This window comes from Lytechinus variegatus, chromosome 1 (genome assembly GCF_018143015.1).
Source record: "Lytechinus variegatus isolate NC3 chromosome 1, Lvar_3.0, whole genome shotgun sequence".
Lineage (NCBI taxonomy): Eukaryota > Metazoa > Echinodermata > Echinoidea > Temnopleuroida > Toxopneustidae > Lytechinus > Lytechinus variegatus.
The window spans coordinates 56,327,348-56,347,893 of NC_054740.1; the positions used below are offsets into that span (position 1 = coordinate 56,327,348).

The window sequence follows — 20,546 nt, forward strand, 5'->3', positions numbered from 1 at the left end:
AGTCATGTGTTCTGAGACTACATGTAGGAGGTTTTCCCCAGGTTTCATCTCGGGGATCTGACCTAGACTCCATTCATGTTAATCCCCCATGCTTAGAAATGTAATACATTAGATTCACTTGGCTTATTACCAGTTGGTCTAATAAAAACAAATTATTCATTAGGGCTCTGGAACATTTCATACATATCATAAAGAACTTGCCTTTGTTGTAATTTTGCCATTATGGTTACTTTGTAAACCACCCCAGGATAACAGTGCTATAGCCAATCTAAACTATCAAAAATGCTGACTCTTATCTTTACTTTTGAACCATACTTATCCCCTTTGGTGTCATTGATAATGTCTCTACCATTCCCCAACTTTCACCCAGCTCCCAATACATCTTTTAAGACAGCACCTTGTTTACACCAAACTGCTGCACTCCATCACATACAGTCGGTTCATCAAGTCACTGTATTCTTACTGCAACTTGAGGCTTGCAGTTCATGGAGGAATTTAGCACAGCCTATTTGTTTTATTCTACAGATTGATTCACTGAACATATATACCTGCTTATGAGAATGCCAATGTAGCAATAAAACCAAGAACATGGCTGCATCATCATCAGGAAGAGAATTAGAGGAGAGCAATCTCACTTTGTTTCCAAGGCCTCCAGGTGATGATCTTACCCAGACATCAAGGTTCTCAATTACTGGCTGGTTCCGCAAGGGAAAAGGTAAGGAAATTTGCTACAATGGCAAGCTGTTCTTAAGTTTAATCCTATGGATCAATAATATCCCAGGGTTCCCAGCCCATCAGGGAAATCAGGGAAAATTATTTTACTTTTTTTCAAGTAAGGGAAAAATCAGGGAATTTGATGACAAATACCTCAAATCAGGGAAAATGCCTCAAATGAGGGAAAAATCAGGGAATTTTGATCAGCCCAAAAGTTGAAAGCATGTTAGTCAGTCAGACTCTGTTATATTTTGTTGCTTATCAAAACAACATCCATTGAATGACTGGTTATGGTGGTACTAATTAGTTTTACATCATTGTTTTTATCCCAAAAAGACATTTAATATACTGCAAACACTTGGAAAATATACAAAACTGGGAGTGGGTTTAAATGTTTATCAGGGAATTTTTCAACTTCATTAGGGAAAAACAGGGTTTTTTTAAAATTGATCAGGGAATTTTGTTTTCTTGAATAATAATAATAACATTTGTAGGGCACTTTATACTGGTGTTTCAAAGTGCACAGGTTGGCAGATTATAATGATATACAGTCAATCGGTCAAAAAAGAAAAAAAAAGTTATGAGAAAAGGTGAGCTTTAAGTGACGATTTGAAAATTTCTACGGAGGTAAGCTGGTAACCCTGTGTTGGGTAGTTCTTACAATCAAATGTTTGAATTCTTGATATCAAGAAGTAAATAGCTTATGTCAAGGAAGTCATTACATAAGGTTCAGTCTTGTACACAGAATCTTCTGTTCCTCTATGTCCAGCTGCTGGTGATATACAGTGACATCTGAAGAATTGATGCAGTCCTGGGGAGGAACCTTCTAATCAAATTTAAATTCTGCATTAAGCCACAAAAATCAATCTTTTCAAATTGTAATACATCCTTAGACTCTACTACATGCTCAGGAAGACTAATTCATAACTTACAGTTTCTCAATGTAAAAAAGTTCCAACTTGTATTCTTATTAGCTCTAATCTCGAAAAGCTTGTGCACATGACTCCTTGCAGATATGGTATCAAGAATTAAATTCTTGATATTAAGAAACATACTATTATTTACAAGTAGAGCAAGATTTTCAATGTTTTTTTTAATGTATATATTTGTGTGATTAAGTTTGTCAAGCATGGATTAGTCAGATATGATTATTTACGTCTGGGATCGACAGTTAACATTACCATCCAAAAGTTGTGACTTGGGCTGTAACCTCTGCACCAATGTGTAACTTCTTCTATGTATAGCTTGGAAAACAAATGCATGCCACAATGCCCAGTTATTTATAGACATTTGTAATCAATAGAATTGTTAAATTGAATTGAATTTAAATCAAGAGAACAGAGTGATCAATAGAATATCATTTGATTTGCAGATTCCCAAGGTTCCAAGTCCAGTGACAAAAACCCTGGTAGCCGACCCAAGGATCTACCAATCAGGAAGTCCGTACTAGAACACAAACAAGAAGAAGAAGATCTAGAGGCTGAGAGAGAAGCTCCAACCAACACTGAAAGGAGATCGTCTGATGGTAGATTGAAACCCGAAGGTCAATTAAGAGGTTAGAGTTTTGGACAGACTTTCAATTGTCAATATTTTCTTTAATTGTCCCTTCCTATATGTGACTAGGCCCTTTTGAAGGCTTGCTACAATTGAACTTGATAAAGAACTGTGCTGACATTGTTAAGATGAAAATCAACATCTTGTAAATTTTAGAATATTCAGTCTGATGCTGTACATGTTTATAACCTAGGATAGTTAATTGATGGAGTTCGTTCCATAATATATTTTATATCGATGTGATAAATATTGTTAGGGCTATGGATATTTACTTTCTCTAATGTAACAATTCTGTTGTATTCACTTAATTGATCTAAGTTCAGGGAAAGTTTTGGGGATTTTTAATCTATTACATCTTACATTCGTTGCAGAGCATGACTATAGGTGATGGCGGCATCACCAGTGGCGTTAGTCTTTTTCTCAATTGAATAATAGGGGTAATATAAGGTTAAACATTTGGAAGTCTCTTCTTTCCCTTTTTGGTCACTATTAAGAAAATCATGGGGAGGCAGGTCTGGTCATCCCCTCCTCCCCCCATAGCACTGCTTTTATTGTCATGTATATGATGACATGCCTGCATTATAACTAGAAGTTTGATTTTTTGTTTTATGCACTATTTTAGGTTTACTTCCTCGAAGCCTGTCTCCTTTGGTCGGTGGTGGGTCAAAGAAGGATCTGGACCAGTCTTTGTCCAAGTCCAGAGGATATGAGTCCAGTGTATCAGCACCGGTGGTCAATTACACTCGGAGCTTGACCACTGTCCTTAAGCACCTTAGTAGTTTGATTGAGAGGAAGGGACAGGTAAGGAATAGTGTTATTTTTTAAAGTTTAGTTTTGGTGTCTATTTATAAGGAAAAGGGTGTTTAAGGTTTAAGTGTTTGTGGTGTTCTAATAATATATTGATATTAATATGATATATTAATATAATGGTATTGTTGGTGTTTAATATGTGATGACATTAATCAAGGCTCGACATTAGCGGTGGCCCGGGGCCACCAAAAATTCATCTCGGGCAACCATTATTGAAAAAATGTTAAGTTTTGGTGGCCCGAATCGGGCAACCAATAATTTTCAAAGTAGCGCAATTTTTCTCCCGATTTTGCATGTATTTATCAACTTTCTACAGTTCAAATTGCAAGCCAATTCGTCATGCGCATTTTTGTTCATCTACACGCAATACACATACACAAAGATTGCATAGTCATGACAGTACGTAGGCCTACTACCGCTAGCATACAGTAACTATTATTCAGCCGGCCGCGCCGGCTGTCTGGCTGAGCTTTGCGTGCATGAAACCACTGCAGCTAGCTATGCGCAAGCAGACTATTCAGACTCAGGGAGCTGTGATAAGAAATGTTACTGCTAAGAAATCTTCCCCAGAACTCAGAAAATCTACGTCAAAGTCACATTTTACACCAATGAAATGCCTTTCTACAGTCCGTATTACTGAAACCTGATTATCTGCAAGCATTAAAAGGAGGAATTATGACCTCTCTTTTGACTCAAAAAGACCGATTTCCAAATGCATTAATACACATAAAACACATAGGTGAGTACATCACAGTCCCGTATGTGCATTTGTATGTATGTTGATATTTGGTTTATTTCGAAGCTGTGTCTCTTCTAGCCAAAAATAAATAGGCAGCTTCTTTCTTTCTTGTTTACAAATGACTTCTTAAACCACTCTTAAGGAAGTAAATACTTTGGGAAGGCATTTCATTGATATGAAATGTGAATTTTTCCATCATTTTGTCAAATATAGGGAAGGAATTTTCTCACCGTTTTTTCCAGATAATTTTTGCCGTTTTCTCATTTTTTTTCTTTCATTTTTTTACAGTGATTAAACCATTTATACCCCTTCCCATTGAATATGCCTGATTAAAGAACATGTTTCTACTGAATAATAATTTTCCCCATTTTTTGATAATTTTGTCTTATTCATTTTTCTTACAAAGTTACATTTTCTTTTGTTTTTTCTTTCTTCATTTTTTCTTTTGTTTTATTTCACTTATTCATTTTTTACAATTTTTTATTTCTTTTTTCAGTATACTATTCTAAAAATGATTTTTGTTATTTCCCCCTTTTACACATTGTTCTATAAATTCTGCAGCATATTTTTCTGTGATTTTCTCCTGCTATAATATGCTGGAAAAGAGAAAATAAACTGGATTTGGGGCCTGCATAATCTTGGTTTTTTGATCAAAAAGGAAGAAAGGAAAAATAATTGTTTTGTAAATCTATCTGAGTTTGCTATATGCACTATTTATTTACTTTACCATTATGAGTGTGTGTCGACACGGAGATTAAAAATGCACAACCTGGGAACAATACAATTCTTTTATTCTCTTTCAATCATTTCATATTTACAATGATAGAACAATTTATATATTACCACAAAATAAGCAAAGTAAAATAACAGCAAGCACGATTTACATACAAGATGTACAAAGAATAGTGGTACGTGTTAGTGACTGCAGAATATTTCACTTTGTTTTATTCATTTTAAATTAATGTTTTTCTTTATATTTTTCGGGCCACCAAACTTTACTAATGGGCCACCAAAAAAATTATTTGAAGGTTTTGGTGGCCCGAACGGGCCACCAACAAAAAAAGTTAATGTGGAGCCTTGCATTAATGATGGACTGCTGTTCTTCCTGATGTTTGAAATGGTGTTGGTGTTGAATGTTGTGTAGACATTGGTGATTTGAGGTTTATCTCAAGAATCATGTGCTGAACTAAACTCCAACACTAACTCTGGGCTTTGAAAATAACGTCAATCATGTTATAGTTAGCCCAACACCAAGTATCAACAATCCCATCTCCAGTTTCATTTCTATTTGGGTGTTGTGGCTAGTGAATCGGCCCAAAAGACAATTCTTAGTAAACTTGTTTGCACTAGAACTTTGTCATATATTTGATAATGATGGACGATATTTCACATTTTAGTGATGATACAGCAATATACTATCAAATGCGTAATATGCAATGCTATGGAACCCTACTTTAAAGTATAGTATAGGGTAAATAATATGAAAATGCTATATTTTGCTTTCTACAGGATCCTACAACCTATTCAGACAGCAGTCTGCGACAGTATTGGATGCCAGACAGTCAGTGTAAAGAGTGCTATGACTGCGGGGAAAAGTTCACTACGTTTAGACGGCGCCACCATTGTCGGGTGTGCGGACAGATTTTCTGCAGCCGCTGCTGCAATCAGGAAGTTTCAGGCAAATTCATAGGATTCATTGGTGAGTGGAATATGCTTTTCTCCTTGTCTTTTTGTTTCTCTTTCTTATTCATCTTTTCTTACTTCTCCCCTTCTTGTTGTCCTCATCTCTCTCTTTTCTGTGTAGTCCTATGCATGCTTTCCTGTGTGCTGTGCATGTGACTTTCAATAGTTTTCAATTGAATATCATGTTGGGGATACCAAGGCCTTTCAGAAACTGCAATTCTTATGAGGTACTTTGTAAACAACTTTTCATAATTACAAAAAGTTAAACATTTGATCCAAATCCTGAAAATTTCAGGATAAGTATTTACCACCACATTTTCCTCTGAATCCTGAATTCAGACTGGAGGCTTCAATCTTTGCCAGGTAAAATAACACTTCTGGCCTCTACAAGAAGATGCATTGCAGCAAAGGAATGGGTGTGGGGGCTTCTGCCATGGTTCAAGTCTGGTCGCTTCCTTGTACCCTCTCTCAGAGGGTATCAGAATAAAAAGTTTTAACTTTTTGTTATAATTACCCTGATGAGGTACAATTTTCACACTGACCTATCACAGTCACTTTAAGATCTTCCACCACTTTGAGTTTCTTCCACCATTTAAAATCGTGACTTGACTTGAACTTAAAGGTCAAGTCCACCTCAGAAAATTTTTGATTTGAATTAATAGAGAAAAATCAGACAAGCACAATGCTAAAAATTTCATCAAAATCGGATGTAAAATAAGAAAGTCATGACATTCCAAAGTTTCGCTTATTTTCAACAAAATAGTTGTATGAACGAACCAGTTACATCCAAATGAGAGAGTTGATGATGTCACTCACTCACTATTTCTTTTGTTTTTTATTGTTTGATTTATACAATATTTCAATTTTTACGGATTTGACGATTAGGACCTCCTTGCCTGAAGCACAAAATGATAAAATAATGGAATTCCACGTGTACAGGGAGGAATGAAACTTCATTTCACATGACAATGACGAGAAAATAAAAATATTTCATATTTCATATAATAAAATACAAAAGAAATAGTGAGTGAGTGATGTCATCAACTCTCTCATTTGGATGTAACTGGCTCGTTCATATAACCTTTTTGTTGAAAATAAGCAAAACTTTAAAATTCCATAACTTTCTTATTTTACATCTGATTTTGATGAAATTTGCAGTGTTATGCTTGTTAAATTTTTCTCTTTATTCAAATCAAGTTTTTATTGGGGTGGACTTGTCCTTTAATCTTTATAAAACATTAAATATTTTCTCTATTTACCTGCAATATCCTGGAAACCTTCGGGTCTGTACATTTGTGTTCAGTTACACTCAGTCAACTTACACAGGTGACTGCAAGGCCAAACAAACCTAGTATGGATATGTTTTTGCTGTCTTAAAGCAACTGTTGCTATATTCTCTATTTTTCCTTCAATTTCCAGGAAACCTTCGGGTCTGCACCTACTGTTGTAAGGTTGTGCTGAGCTATGCTCAGTCGGCTTACACTGGTGACCTCAAAGCCCTACAGGAGGACCTGATGACCGTTACTGAGGCAAACACACCGAATTCGGAGGATGCCGTGCTGACACCAAGAAAGAAGTTCTTAGGATTCATGGATGAAGATATGAGAAGAACAAGGTAAGTATCAGTCACAGGGACCTGTTTTCATAAAGACTTGCAAGTATTGCACATTTGCAGTAATTATTAACTTCCATGGAAACCTTGATTGTAATTCGCTGCTGAACCATGTTACTATGGTTGCTGCTATAATTGCAAAGTTACAATCATTGTATCTTTAAGAAATAGGCACCAGATCTCATTTCCATCCTGTTTAATCATCTGAATTTTCTATTTTTGCTTCATTCTATGCAGTTATATTCATAGAACATGAATTTTGCATGTTTAGGGGGTTTTTGTCTCACCTGCGAAGCAAAGTGAGACTATAGGCGCCGCTTTTCCGACGGCGACGGCGGCGGCGGCGTCAACATCAAATCTTAACCTGAGGTTAAGTATTTGAAATGACATCATAACTTTAAAAGTATATGGACCTAGTTGATAAAACTTGGCCATAAGGTTAATCAAGTATTACTGAACATCCTATTAGAGTTTCATGTCACATGACCAAGGTCAAAGGTCATTTAGGGTCAATGAACTTAGACCATGTTGGAGGAATCAACATCGAAATCTTAACCTGAGGTTAAGTTTTTGAAATGTCATCATAACTTAGAAAATATATGGACCTAGTTCATGAAACTTGGACATTAGGTTAATCAAGTATCACTGAACATCCTACACGAGTTTCACGTCACATGACCAAGGTCAAAGGTCATTTAGGGTCAATGAACTTTGGCCGAATTGGGGATATCTGTTGAATTCCCATCATAACTTTGAAAGTTTATGGATCTGATTCAATTAAACTTGGACACAATAGTAATCAAGCATCACTGAAAATTTTGTGCAAGTTTCAGGTCTCATGATTAAGGTCAAAGGTCATTTAGGGTCAATGAACTTTTGCCAAATCGGGGGTATCTGTTGAATTACCATCATAACTTTGAAAGTTTATTGGTCTAGTTCATTAAACTTGGACATTAGAGTAATCAAGTATCACTGAACATCCTGTGCGCGTTTCAGGTCACATGACCAAGGTCAAAGGTCAATTAACTGGCCGAATTGGGTGTATCTGTTGAATTACCGTCATAACTTTGAAAGTTTATGGATGTGATTCATGAAACTTGTACATAAGAGTAATCAAGTATCACTGAACATCCTGTTCGAGTTTCAGGTCACCTGATCAAGGTCAAAGGTCATGTAAGGTCAATGAACTTTGGCCATGTTGGGGTTTTTTGTTGAATAACCATCATATCTCTGTAAGTTTATTGGTCTAGTTCATAAAAAGTGGACAAAAGAGTAACCATGTATCACTGAACATTTTGTGCGAGTTAGAGTAGTATTCAAAGTCAGCACTGCTGCTATATTGAACCGCGTGATGCAGGTGAAAAAAAGGCATTCCACTTGTTTTTAATGGAAATCTATCAGTTGCTATGATGAATTTTATTATACGAGAATCAATTGAAGTAGAAAGTATGCTGATCTTCGAGCATCAAATGCATTCAGGTTTACGGTTCATAAAAGTGACAAGAGCGACGGTATGCTGAACCTTGATTACCTGATATGTTTCAAATCTGCATATAATTTGTCAAAATCATTTTATGTATCATGCTGCTGAAATCCAAAAAAATTTAATTAAAAAATGCAGCTTTCTGTTAAAGGAGAATGAAACCTCTGAAAGTAGTTGAATTCATATAAAAGTGAAAAATTAAAGAAATCAATCAAAGTTTGAGGAAGATTGAATGAATAGTAAGAAAGTTATGATCATTTGATTATTGAGATCAATAATGTTATGTTGATCCTCCCATTGGCAATGCGACCAAGATCTGTGATGTCACACCATTACGTAAATTTCCCGTTTGATTCTCGACCTCACTTCGGACTGCAAACTGCGGTCGCATACCCCGTTTTGCGTTTGCAAATCTCAAACAACTTTTCCAACCCCGATAAACCCATCTTGGCCAGGTAATCCCCTTGTCTCGATTTCACCACCACGGGCCAGCTAAACGAGCGTTGAGCCAAGGACGAAATGATAAACAACAGCTGTGCTATTACGTAAGACTTGTCTGCCTGTGGAAGGATCTTCAGAATGAAATTATTGTATTCGATATTAATCACGTTTTCAAAGGCATATTACATTCAGACATCCAATACTAGTCCATTTTCAATTTCGAACGAAGAAAATCGACCTTGAAATAAGGAAAGTATGCGGAATAAAAATTACGGTATGCTTAGCATACAAGGACCGCGATGCATCCCATCTAGTTTCTGTCCGTACAGCAAGAAAATATGGGATGCATGCCGTTCACTCGCGCAACGATACAGTCTTAACGAAAGAAAGGAAGGAAGGAAGGAAGGAAGAGAGAGAGAAAGAAAGAAAACGAAAGAAAGAAAGAAAAAAAAGTTTCTATCAACGCGTGTATACATGGAACTCCATGCACTTAACAGAATGCAATCCATCGTGTGTGGCCCCCTGCTGTGACCGTTGATGCTGGGGTGTATTATCTTCGGACCGAGGTCAAGAAACAGGTGTTTCTATACTTAAATTTCATGCTTGTTTTGAGAAGAGATTTGATGATAAGGGAAACTTGGGGAATACTGCTCTTAAACGCAAAATTTTCGTCATGATTTACAACTTCCCCATAACTTTTAGTACACACTTCACTTAAATTTTCTCTCTTATCAATTCTATAGCAAGATCCAGAAGTTTTTTTTGTGTGAGAGAACATGTAATTATTATTATCAATTGTTATTATATATCTTGGATATTTGATGACATAGATGTATTGAGAGCAGTTGATAACAAGAAAGCAGTCATATTCGTCCTCTTATATCTGTCAGCAGCATGATAGACCATGAAGTCCTTCTTCAGAGATTGCATGTACAGTAGACTTAAGGTTGATGCCACCGCATTAGCATGGTTATGGTCGTATCTTCACTGCAGACGACAAATGATGAATATCAATGGGACTTTGTCAGAGGAGGCTCTCTTGAAGTACGGTGTTCCGTCCTTGGACCGCTACTCTTCACTCTGTACACTGCACCTCTTGGAGATTTTGCTCTTCATCATGGATTACAAGTTCATTTTCTATGCTGATGATACGTAATCGTATGTGACCTTCGAACCAAGGGTGAGAGATGATGATGCTGATGCTATTTGACATCTTACTACCTACCTGTCAGAATCCCGGAAATGGATGGTAATGAATTTTGTCAAGCTGAATGATGACAAGACTGAATATCTAGTCTTTTTTTCACCACATCTGCGAAACAAGATTGTCCCACAAATTCTTCAAGTTGGCAGTGTGTCTGTGTCCCTCATTCACAGAGTGCTCATAATCTGGGTGTCTTGTTCAACCAGTGTATGAAGATGGACAAGCATATATGTAAGGTATGCCAAGAGACCTACTGCCAGTTATGAAATATTTCAGATATAAGATCCCTGCTCATTGGTTCTGAAGCAGAAAGCTTAATTCATTCCTTAATATCCTTGAGGATTGACTTCTATAACAGTCTGTCTTCATTCCACTATGCTGAACAGAGTACAGTGCATACAGAATGCTGCTGCTCACCTGCTTACTGGTACAAAGAAATACATTATGACCCCATCACCCCCTCCTCTCATGGAGTTGTACTGGCTACCAGTTAAGTACAGGATCGAATTCAAAATCCTTCTCCTGACTTTCAAGGATGTTCATGGTTGAGCTCAAGGAGCGTTGTGGCCCAGTGGAGTTGTCTTCTGACTTTGAAACAGAGGGTCATGGGTTCGAATCCCATCCATAGCGTAATTTCCTTCAGCAATAAATTTATCCACACTGTGCTTCACTCAACCCAGGTGAGATGAATGGGTACCCGGCAGGATTAATTCCTTGAATGCGTGAGCGCTGAAAGGCAGCTCGAGCTAAAGCCGGGGTAATAAAATAATGATAACATCGCGCCTTCGAATAGAATATTTCGCGATAGATGGCGCTATATAAATGCCTATTATTATTATGTGACCTCTCAAACTCTTCAAATCGTCCCTCAAAACTCACTTATTTCAGCAGATGTGTGGTAATTAGCTTATTTGGATGATCCTGCTCCTATGAATGTTTTGAACAGAAATATGGTGCAATATAAATGCTGGGGATCATCATCATCTTCGAGTGTTTGTCGTATAATGTAATAGAATGAGCAAAAAGAGAGTTCCATGTTCAAATGACGATTTGTACATGTGTGACATCTCAGATCTTGTTTGCATTGGTAAATGGGAGGATCTCCATAGCATTAGTGATCTACCATGTGAATGCTGGTTAACTTTCATATTACTTGTCCAATTTTTTCGAACTTTCATCGATTTGTTTCTTTTATTTTTCTGTTTTCACACAAGCTGACTTGTTCCACAGGTTTCATTCTCTTGTATAGCTGTTTCTTCTTTAAATTTGTATTACCTTTCAGCCATGCATTATGGTGGTGATGTTTCTAATCGTGTTTATTTTTGCTTATTTGACGTTCAGTCGAGCAATGAGTGTTGGGAGTGTGGACGCTCCTTCATCCTCTAATCTCTTTGAAGTCTTTCCTGGTCTTACCAATTCAACTGATTCACAAGTATCCATTGTTGAAAATCAAAAGCTATTGGTAAGTACAAGTTATCATTTGTAACAGTTATAAATATGAAAAGCATTTCAATAATTAATTTTCCTCTTAACCTAAACAATTTTGTGAATACTTTGTCAGATCAACAGTAGAGAATGTTTTTTGTTAATATCAAAGCTATAGATAACTGGAGTAGCTATCAAAATGAGTTCTTATGTATGATAGCCAATCCAATCGAAAGGTCATTTGATAAAGCACATTTTCCTTTCGGTTACAAAGCGCTGTGCACACATTCCAAAACAATAATTAAACAGCTTAGTCCACGTAATTCATTGTCCTTTTTAGCAAAATAGATTGGATTTAATGGCTTTTTTTAATAATACAAATAAAAAAGGTTATTTTGTTCTTAAACTCTATATAGAAATTTTGTGACCTTGCATTTTTTTTCCTTTCATTAGAATTCGGCACAACTTCGAGATCTGTGGGTCCTGATAAAGAATCCCAACAATGGAATAATGTTTCAGAATCATCGTTACCGTCTACGGACCTATCCTGATTGCATCATCGGTAGCGAGCTTGTTGATTGGCTCATTCAAAACGACAAAGCTGCTCAAAGGTAAGACTAGATATCAAAGCATCTAGAACGAACCTAATGAAAGATATTGTAACTGTACTAAGAAATTGTTCTAGAAAAGAGATCAAAGGGATTAATACACTTGGTTGCACATGATGATCAATGTAATCAATTGTAAAATCAACCCTACGATCAACCACCATGGTTTGTTATACAGGGCTTAAGGGTTATGTTTAATAAGGGGGAAAGGCTGTGATACAAATATACGAGAAAGAGAGCTCCAAATGGGGTTTCATACATTGTAAATACATGATAAATTTGATGTGTGGTATTTTGATATATTGATTAACCTGGGTTAACTTAGACCACACTTTTATGGAGTGCCAGTTGTCATCTCATTCACCAATTAACAATTAGTGTTATTCTGCTTCAAAAATTGGTCAAAAAATATATTGCGTCGGGAAATTGGAAGAACAGGAAAATAACACAAAATTTGCTGGGTTTGAGTTAACAAACCTAGTTGAAAGGCAAGTCCAAAACCATAATAAATGTTTTGCAGCCGAGAATTTCATTTCAATACTGATCAATATAAGAACTTGTTTTTCGTACAAACAATGGTGGACTGGAACCATCTTCCAGCCACCATTGCAACTTCTCAGACAGTCGCAACCTTCAAGGCAGCTGTTGAAGACCACCTTCTATGGTACTGCTAATCTTCATAAGCCCCCTCTCACCTAGTGTGCTATACCAAAACGATCCTGCACTGTACACATCCAGATCCAGAACAGATATTGTGAATCTTAAATAATTAATTGATGTACTATAATTGCCATGAATATGGAAGAAATATTATGAAGGCAAGCATTCCACAGAAGTGTGGTATCAAATTCTAGTTTAGACCATGGTGAAACGTAGGTTGTATTATCAGAATACCGATACCACCCATGTCTGATTTCCAAGAGAGATAATCACTTTAGATATACTGTCTGCTAAATGTTGTTTTCCATCAGAGTACAATCTATTGACATTGGTAAAGAATTTGAGAGACTATGGATGGTGAGCAAGCATTCCTAGTGCATACATGTAACTTCCAGGCTAGTATGCTAAACTTGGCTGTCAGCTGTTATAGAGGCTGTTATATCCCAGCCATGGTGTAATTTCCTTCAGCAAGAAATTTATCCACATTGTGCTGCACTCAACCCAGGTGATGTGAATGGGTTCCCGGCAGGATGAATTCCTTGAATGCATGAGCGCTGAAAGGCAGCTCGAGCTAAAGCGGGGGTAATAATAATAACTCGCCTCGGAATAGTGTTTCTAGATAGATGGCACTATATAAATGCCTATTTTATTTTTCTGATTGTGCATGTTTTGAATATTTTAAAATTCCACCAGAGTACAAGCTGTGGCCATTGGTAAAGCCTTGCTAGATGCTAAATGGATCAAGTGTGTTACATCATCCTACCAGGAAGGTTTCGTTGATGGATATGCCCTCTATTGTCAAGGAGAGGTAATCATGGCTGCTCAAATATTTCAAACATCAATGTGAATTCATCTTTCATTTGTAATACATAGAAAAATTCTGATTAGGTTGTCAACCATTGTACTTGCTATTGAGGAATTTTTCATTGCTTTTATTAAAGATGTAGGCCCATATTCTGATAGGAGGTTTAACTTAAACTCAGGTTTAAAGTTGTGGTTTAAGTGTGGATAGCCAATCGTTGCATAAATCACAAACAGTAGAGATATCATACTTCAGCTCATTTGGCTCTCAAATCATTCATAATTGTCTAGGAAGTATAAATAGTTGATTGTCTTCACCATCAATGAATCAGGAAAAAGCACAGTAAACATAAGAAACATACAACTTAATAAAAATTTTGATACTTATGGCTTTCCATACTTAAACCACAACTTTAAACCTGAGTTTAAGTTAAACCTGCTATCAGAATATGGGCCGTAGTGTTTTTGAATGGAATAAAGATTGCATTTCTAACAAATATCTTTTGACTCTACCTCACGTTACGGTTTAGGGTTTACTCTCCATTCCATATTTACATAATCATAAAAAGTGGGCATCATTGTATCGGGAAAGAGACAGACTTTAAAATTTTAGTTAATGAAATAAAATAAATGAGACTACAAGTCCACCCATTCCAAAATATGCCAACATTACTTACCATTCTTATTAGATGAGTTGATAGATGATTAGAAATTCGGTGTAGGTACTACTGTATTGTTAAAAAGGCATTGTGCCATGAGCTGAAATCTGTGCCCGTCATTTCTAACGAGTGCAGATGGGGCATAGTAATAATGGACCAAATTCACAAAGGCGATTTCAATTTTACCATGGTGCATAACCGAGGACTGTGTATATTTTGTGTACATAATTGCGCTTATTTTACCGCGGTCACTGGGAAGAGTCCAATTGTAAATGCGTGTCTTAAGCAAAGGGTGCTAAATTCATGCATGAATGAAGTGTGATAATACAAGAAATCTCCATAGTCCGTGGCTTCGTACCTCTGTACAACTTAAATCACCTTTGTGAATTTAGGCTAATGAGTCCATGGTATTTCACATTACCCCTTTCTCCCTATCTCCATTTTCCCTTCAGTTAGCGGAGAGTCAGGACTTACTCGCCCCCCAGGGCAGTGAGTCGGAGAATCCCGTCTTTGGAGAGTTCATGGAACCTGTATGGTTCAGAGATATTCATCAAGATGATGACATCAACTCAGAGGACGATCTGTTAGGTATGCCCAAATTTTCACCTCCGTTTATCAAGAATTCTGTTTAATGTCTGCTCCTGCGATCATTATCCTGATAGAATATCTGCAAATTAAGCTAAACATGAATAAAAAAATCTTAAAACGTTACCCTAACACTAATCCTAATCCACACTGTTGGAACACTTGTGGAAGAAGAGGGGCTATAGACATAGCCAAAAATTGAAGATTAAGATGGATGGCTCATGTGAGAAAAAGAAATGGTGATCAGCTCGGGGGAAGTTTTACAAAAATTTACATCTGACTTTAAATTACTGCTTGATTCCAATGCATACATGATATTTAACATGAATGATGAATAATATTCATTGAATATATGATAGTATGCCTCTTCTGAGCTTGATATGACCATTGTGGCAACATGCTACACTATCTGTAGACTAATCACAATTAAGCCGATTATTATTATTGAATATGCACAATTTTGACATTTTAAATACATGTATGTACAAAAATTTTGAATGGGCATATTTTGTACCGACGGTAAATCCATCCAGGATGACTCGTCAGGGACCGGGTGTGCACCGGGCAAAATTTTGTTGGTACTGAAAATGGGCTGGCGAGTGGCGATATCCCTGATGCCAAACATGACTGGAAAATTCAGTGTGATTTAAAAGTTAAGTCCACCCTAGGAAAATGCTGACTTGAATAAATAGAGAAACTAGCATAGTGCTGAAAATTTCGTTAAAATCGGATGTAAAATAAGAAAGTTTTGACATTTTAAAGTTTCGCTTATTTTTCACAAAACAGTGATATGCACAACTAGGTGAGTCAGTTGATGATGTCCATCAGTCACTTTTTTTTGTTTTTTATTGTTTGAATCAGACAATATTGCATTTTTAAAATTAATTTGACAATAAGGACCAATTTGACTGAACCATTATGGTATTAAACAATGCTAATTCCACATGTTCATGGAGGAATTAATCATTGTATCACTTGACAATGAGGAGAAAATTAGAATATTTCATATGATAAAATACAAAAGAAATAGTGAGTGGATGATGTCATAGTCTCCTCATTTGCATACCAGCCAGGGTGTGCATATAACTGTTTTTGTCTCACCTGCATAGCAGAGTGAGACTATGGGCACCGCTTTTCTGACGGCGGCGGCGTCAACATCAAATCTTAACCTAAGGTTAAGTTTTTGAAATGACAGCTTAACTTAGAAAGTATATGGACCTAGTTCATGAAACTTGGCCATAAGGGTAATCAAGTATTACTGAACATCCTGCCTGAGTTTCATGTCACATGACCAAGGTCAAAGGTCATTTAGGGTCAATGAACTTAGTCCAGGTTGGGGGAATCAACATCAAAATCTTAACCTAAGGTTAAGTTTTTGAAATGTCATCATAACTTGGAAAATATATGGACCTTGTTCATGAAACTTGGACATAAGGTTAATCAAGTATCACTGAACATCCTGCATGAGTTTCACATCACAGGACCAAGGTCAAAGGTCATTTAGGGTCAATGAACTTTGGCCGAGTTGGGGGTATCTGTTGAATTACCATCATAACTTTGAAAGTTTATAGATCTGACTCATGAAACTTGGACATAAGAGTAATCAAGTATCACTGAACATCTTGCATGAGTTTCACGTCACATGACCAAGGTCAAAGGTCATTTAGGGTCAATGAACTTTGGCCACGTTGGGGATATTTGTTGAATTTACCATCATATCTCTGTAAGTGTATTGGTCTAATTCATAAAACGTGGACATCAGAGTAACCAAGTATCACTGAACATCTTTTGCGAGTTATAGTAGTTTTCAAAGTCAGCACTGCTGCTATATTGAATCGCGTGATGCAGGTGAGACCGCCAGAGGCATTCCACTTGTTTGTTAAATTAAGCGAAATTTTAAAATGTCATAACTTTTTTATTTTACATCCGATTTTGATGAAATTTTCAGTGTTATGCTTGTTTGAATTTTCTCTTTTTATTCAAATAAACTTGTTGTTTGGGTGGACTTGTCCTTTAAAGACTAACTTTGAATAAGCCGTGTGAAAACACTCCCTACTGTAGATTTACAAAGAGTATGGGATTTGAAATTGAGCATTGTCAGAGTGAAATTTCAGCAGTGAAGAGTGACTGGTGGAGGTATGTTGATTATAAACTGTCTTTTTGTGATATCAGGTATTTTGGGGCCTACCCCCTCTCCATCAGTTCAAGGTAATGATGATTGATAGTGCATATATATTACAACATAAATTGCTTTATTTCTTAAAAGATCCTAACATACAGCCCCATCATTCTCATGACTGGTAATAACGACCTAAGCTTTGCTATGCCTAAAGGCTTGTTCAGCCAAAGTGCAACAAACTGTCATAAACTGATGTAAATGAAATCAGTGACACATAGAGGTATATAATGTTTTTAAAGGTTTGAATTCCAATATCAATAGGCCTTTTCATATGCCATTGATAAAGTATATGATGTTGTCTTTTTTTGGTTGCAGCAGGCCATCACAAAAAGCCTGAACAAGCCTTTGTTTATAAGCAGCTTGTGCTTTATTAATATACATACACTGTATCTATATAATTATATATTCATATTTCATTTAACTGGTAAAGTGCTTGTGAATGATGTCCATGAGTGATATTCACTTGGTTCACAAACGGTTGACCTATTTTTGAGGTTTTCTTATACCACATGGGCTAAACCCATTTGGTCTACAATAAATTTGGGCTAATTTCTGTTTGGTCTACACTCCACCTGGTCTAATACCCACATACAGTCCGACCTCTCCTATCCGGCCTCCCCTTATCCGGATCTTTCTATTATCTGGATGCACATTTGCCAAGATTTTTATTTTTTCAATCTAGTATGTAGGGAAATGAGATTTCAATCAAAACTCAAAAAAATTCTGCAAATTCAAAAATCGCAAAATCACTTTGATTACAAACATTTTTCCAATATAGTCTACCTGCAACCTTATTATTTTTCATGAAAATATCTTTTCCAGCAAATCGGGGCATAGCGCAACCATTTCATCACATTCGAGAAAAAAACAACACGTCTTGCTCAGGCCTTGTTGTCTATACAGACAGCGCCATCTATCATGATTGAGCCTGCTGTCAGTAAAACAATAGCTGACTTCGATGATCCAATTTAGTTTCATCCAGTCATTCTCTTTCTTTCGAGTTATGCTTGATGTATTCCTCAATCATTTTAGCTGGTAAATTATCCAAGTGTTTACGCAACCAATCAATTTCATTGCCGTAAGTGCCTATAATTTGCACTGACAGCAGTGAAATACTGTCTGTGTTCGCCCACTACAATAGATTACATGTAGCTACCATTGGGAGGCAGCTGGGTGCATTTAATATTGGGTCTCTCAGATCAAGATTAATCCATTATCCGGGTTGGTGCTGGTCCCAATGCGTCCGGATAAGAGAGATCGGACTGTAGTCAAATTCTCATTTAGGCTATTTCCACTTTGTCTCTTACTAATTTTGCACTTTGTCAAGTGTAAAATTTGATTCATAAACAGTCCATCCTATTGCATGTACATAAAGTGGTGATAGACCAAGATAATGTATAAAGATGGTACAGCCTACCTGGATATTAGACAGTAGAGTATATAGGCTGTATGGCAGTTAGACCAAGTAGACATTCAGGTTGTAGATGAACAAGGATTAGACCATATGAGAAAGAAAGACAAGTGGACCAAACAGGTGTAGACCAGGGGCCGTCTTACAAAGAGTTGCAATTGATGTGATTAGTCGTAAATATGGAAAACTACCAACGTCAACATTTAAAAATACATGTTCAAAATATTTTCTAGAAATGACGTATGTTCATACATGTACTGATGTACATTCACTGTCTTTTCTTGACAATTCAGTATGTTTCTCTTTGTTTTCAAAGGACATTGAGCAAATTTCCTGAAGAAAAAAATTATGACATTGATGGATTTCCATATACTTGAGATTGATATATTCAATTGTAACTCTATGGAAATCCATCAGTGTCATAATTCTTTCTAAAGGAAACAAAGAGAAGCACACTGAATTTTCAAGATAACAATGAATTCATGAATATACATCATAATTAGAAAATATTTTGAACAAACATGCATAATAGATGTTGAAGTTTCTGGCCATCCATAGTTATGATTGATTGGATCAATCGTAACTCTTTGTAAGACAGGGCCCAGATGGTAATTGACCTGATTTCATGCCTCCATCCATCTCACACCCCAGACCGCAAATCAATGAATGAAGCAGTCATCATCAGCCTTCCCGAATCGTTGCCTTCGATAGACCATCCAACGGAGGAACAGGACGGGAGCGATCAGTCTCGCCAAAAATACAATGCTTCCCCAATACCGACCTTCAAATTGGAGTTAGATACAGGTCCTAATGCTGTCTTGTAATAATCTCTTTGTGGCATGTTTGTGATTTAACAAAACTTCTTTGTGCTGGGCATCTTTTTTTTGTTGAAAAAATAATTATCATGATTTCTTTGTCTCTTGATTTTGTTCCTTCTGCCTTTGCTTGGTTTCTGTGTTCTGTCGTGGTCTAACAATGTTCTTTGAACTCTATCCCAGGGCCAGATTTCTAATAATTTTATATCAATCGGGCAATTCCATAAAATATGTACGTCCGACCCCTTATATGTGGAACCTTCATGACATTTTCTGTCCCCAATTTCTTGTTCTTTTGGCACTCTGTAATATTCTCAAAGGACCATGACTTGGTCAGATTATGAAGTGTAATAAGACTTGAGAAAAATGGGGGTCGGGCATACAAAAAGGTTGATCATTTTATGGAATTGCCCAATTGCAAGTAACAAGCTACTGAAATGGTTCAATTTAATTGCCTGACAGTGGTGAATTTGTCATAAAAATGCAGCTTTTGTTACTGACTGACAAGTTTTATGAAACGGGTCGAAGAAATAATGATTGAAAAGAAAAAAAAATCACTGCTTTGTGTGTTGCCATCATTGGAGCAAAATTCAGCAGCTGTTACTGTCATCAATGTTGAGAAACATATTTCAATACATGTATAGTCTAGTTTCTATTGTCATTTTTCAACTCTTCTGTATTAAGATCATTCGTAGACCCATGGAATGCATCTGTGTAGCAGTGTTAATATGCATGTCCAAGTAGAGCATGAATGTGCATTGTGCTATGTCGTCTTGTTTTTCCTTGTTCACCTATCTTTATATTAGTCTCCGTCTTTTCTAGAAGGAAGATGTGAATTTTGATCGAGCATGATGTCTATGTAGTTGTTTTCTTTTCTCTTGTAGCTGCGATGGCCTTGTTCTTCTCATTGTCTTAAGCACAAATCACACTTATTCCGAATCAAGCAGAATTGGCCAGAATGAAAGGACTATTGTTCGACCACCAGTTGGTCATTTAAATCTACTTCGAACACCGTTTGAAAATACCCCTCGAATGTTTTGAACATGACCAAAACCTTTGGGACGGTCAAAAGAAATGACAAAAATATTTCGAATGCACTCAGAATGCAGTCAAAATATTGAGAATGCGCCTAGAATGTCCAAGAATGTAGCACAAATTATCAT

General features: G+C 36.6%; 1 protein-coding gene across 7 annotated transcripts in view; it reads left to right on the forward strand.

The window, feature by feature from the left end:
• Positions 1-403: 403 nt before the first annotated feature.
• LOC121417675 (1-phosphatidylinositol 3-phosphate 5-kinase-like) overlaps positions 404-20,546 on the forward strand; it is an 82,960-nt gene continuing 62,817 nt past the window's right edge. For 2 of the 7 annotated variants that reach the window (XR_005970392.1, XM_041611431.1), the window contains exons 1-10: positions 404-715; positions 2,084-2,269; positions 2,891-3,069; positions 5,327-5,516; positions 6,920-7,115; positions 11,582-11,702; positions 12,119-12,276; positions 13,627-13,741; positions 14,846-14,981; positions 19,220-19,372. Coding sequence is in view for 1 of the 7 variants with exons in the window: in XM_041611431.1 (XP_041467365.1) it covers positions 589-715; positions 2,084-2,269; positions 2,891-3,069; positions 5,327-5,516; positions 6,920-7,115; positions 11,582-11,702; positions 12,119-12,276; positions 13,627-13,741; positions 14,846-14,981; positions 19,220-19,372 (1,561 nt within the window). In the remaining 6 variants the exon portion in view is untranslated. The remainder of the gene's footprint in view (positions 716-2,083; positions 2,270-2,890; positions 3,070-5,326; positions 5,517-6,919; positions 7,116-11,581; positions 11,703-12,118; positions 12,277-13,626; positions 13,742-14,845; positions 14,982-19,219; positions 19,373-20,546) is intronic. The other 5 variants (XR_005970390.1, XR_005970394.1, XR_005970391.1 and 2 more) reach the window with 4 other exon arrangements.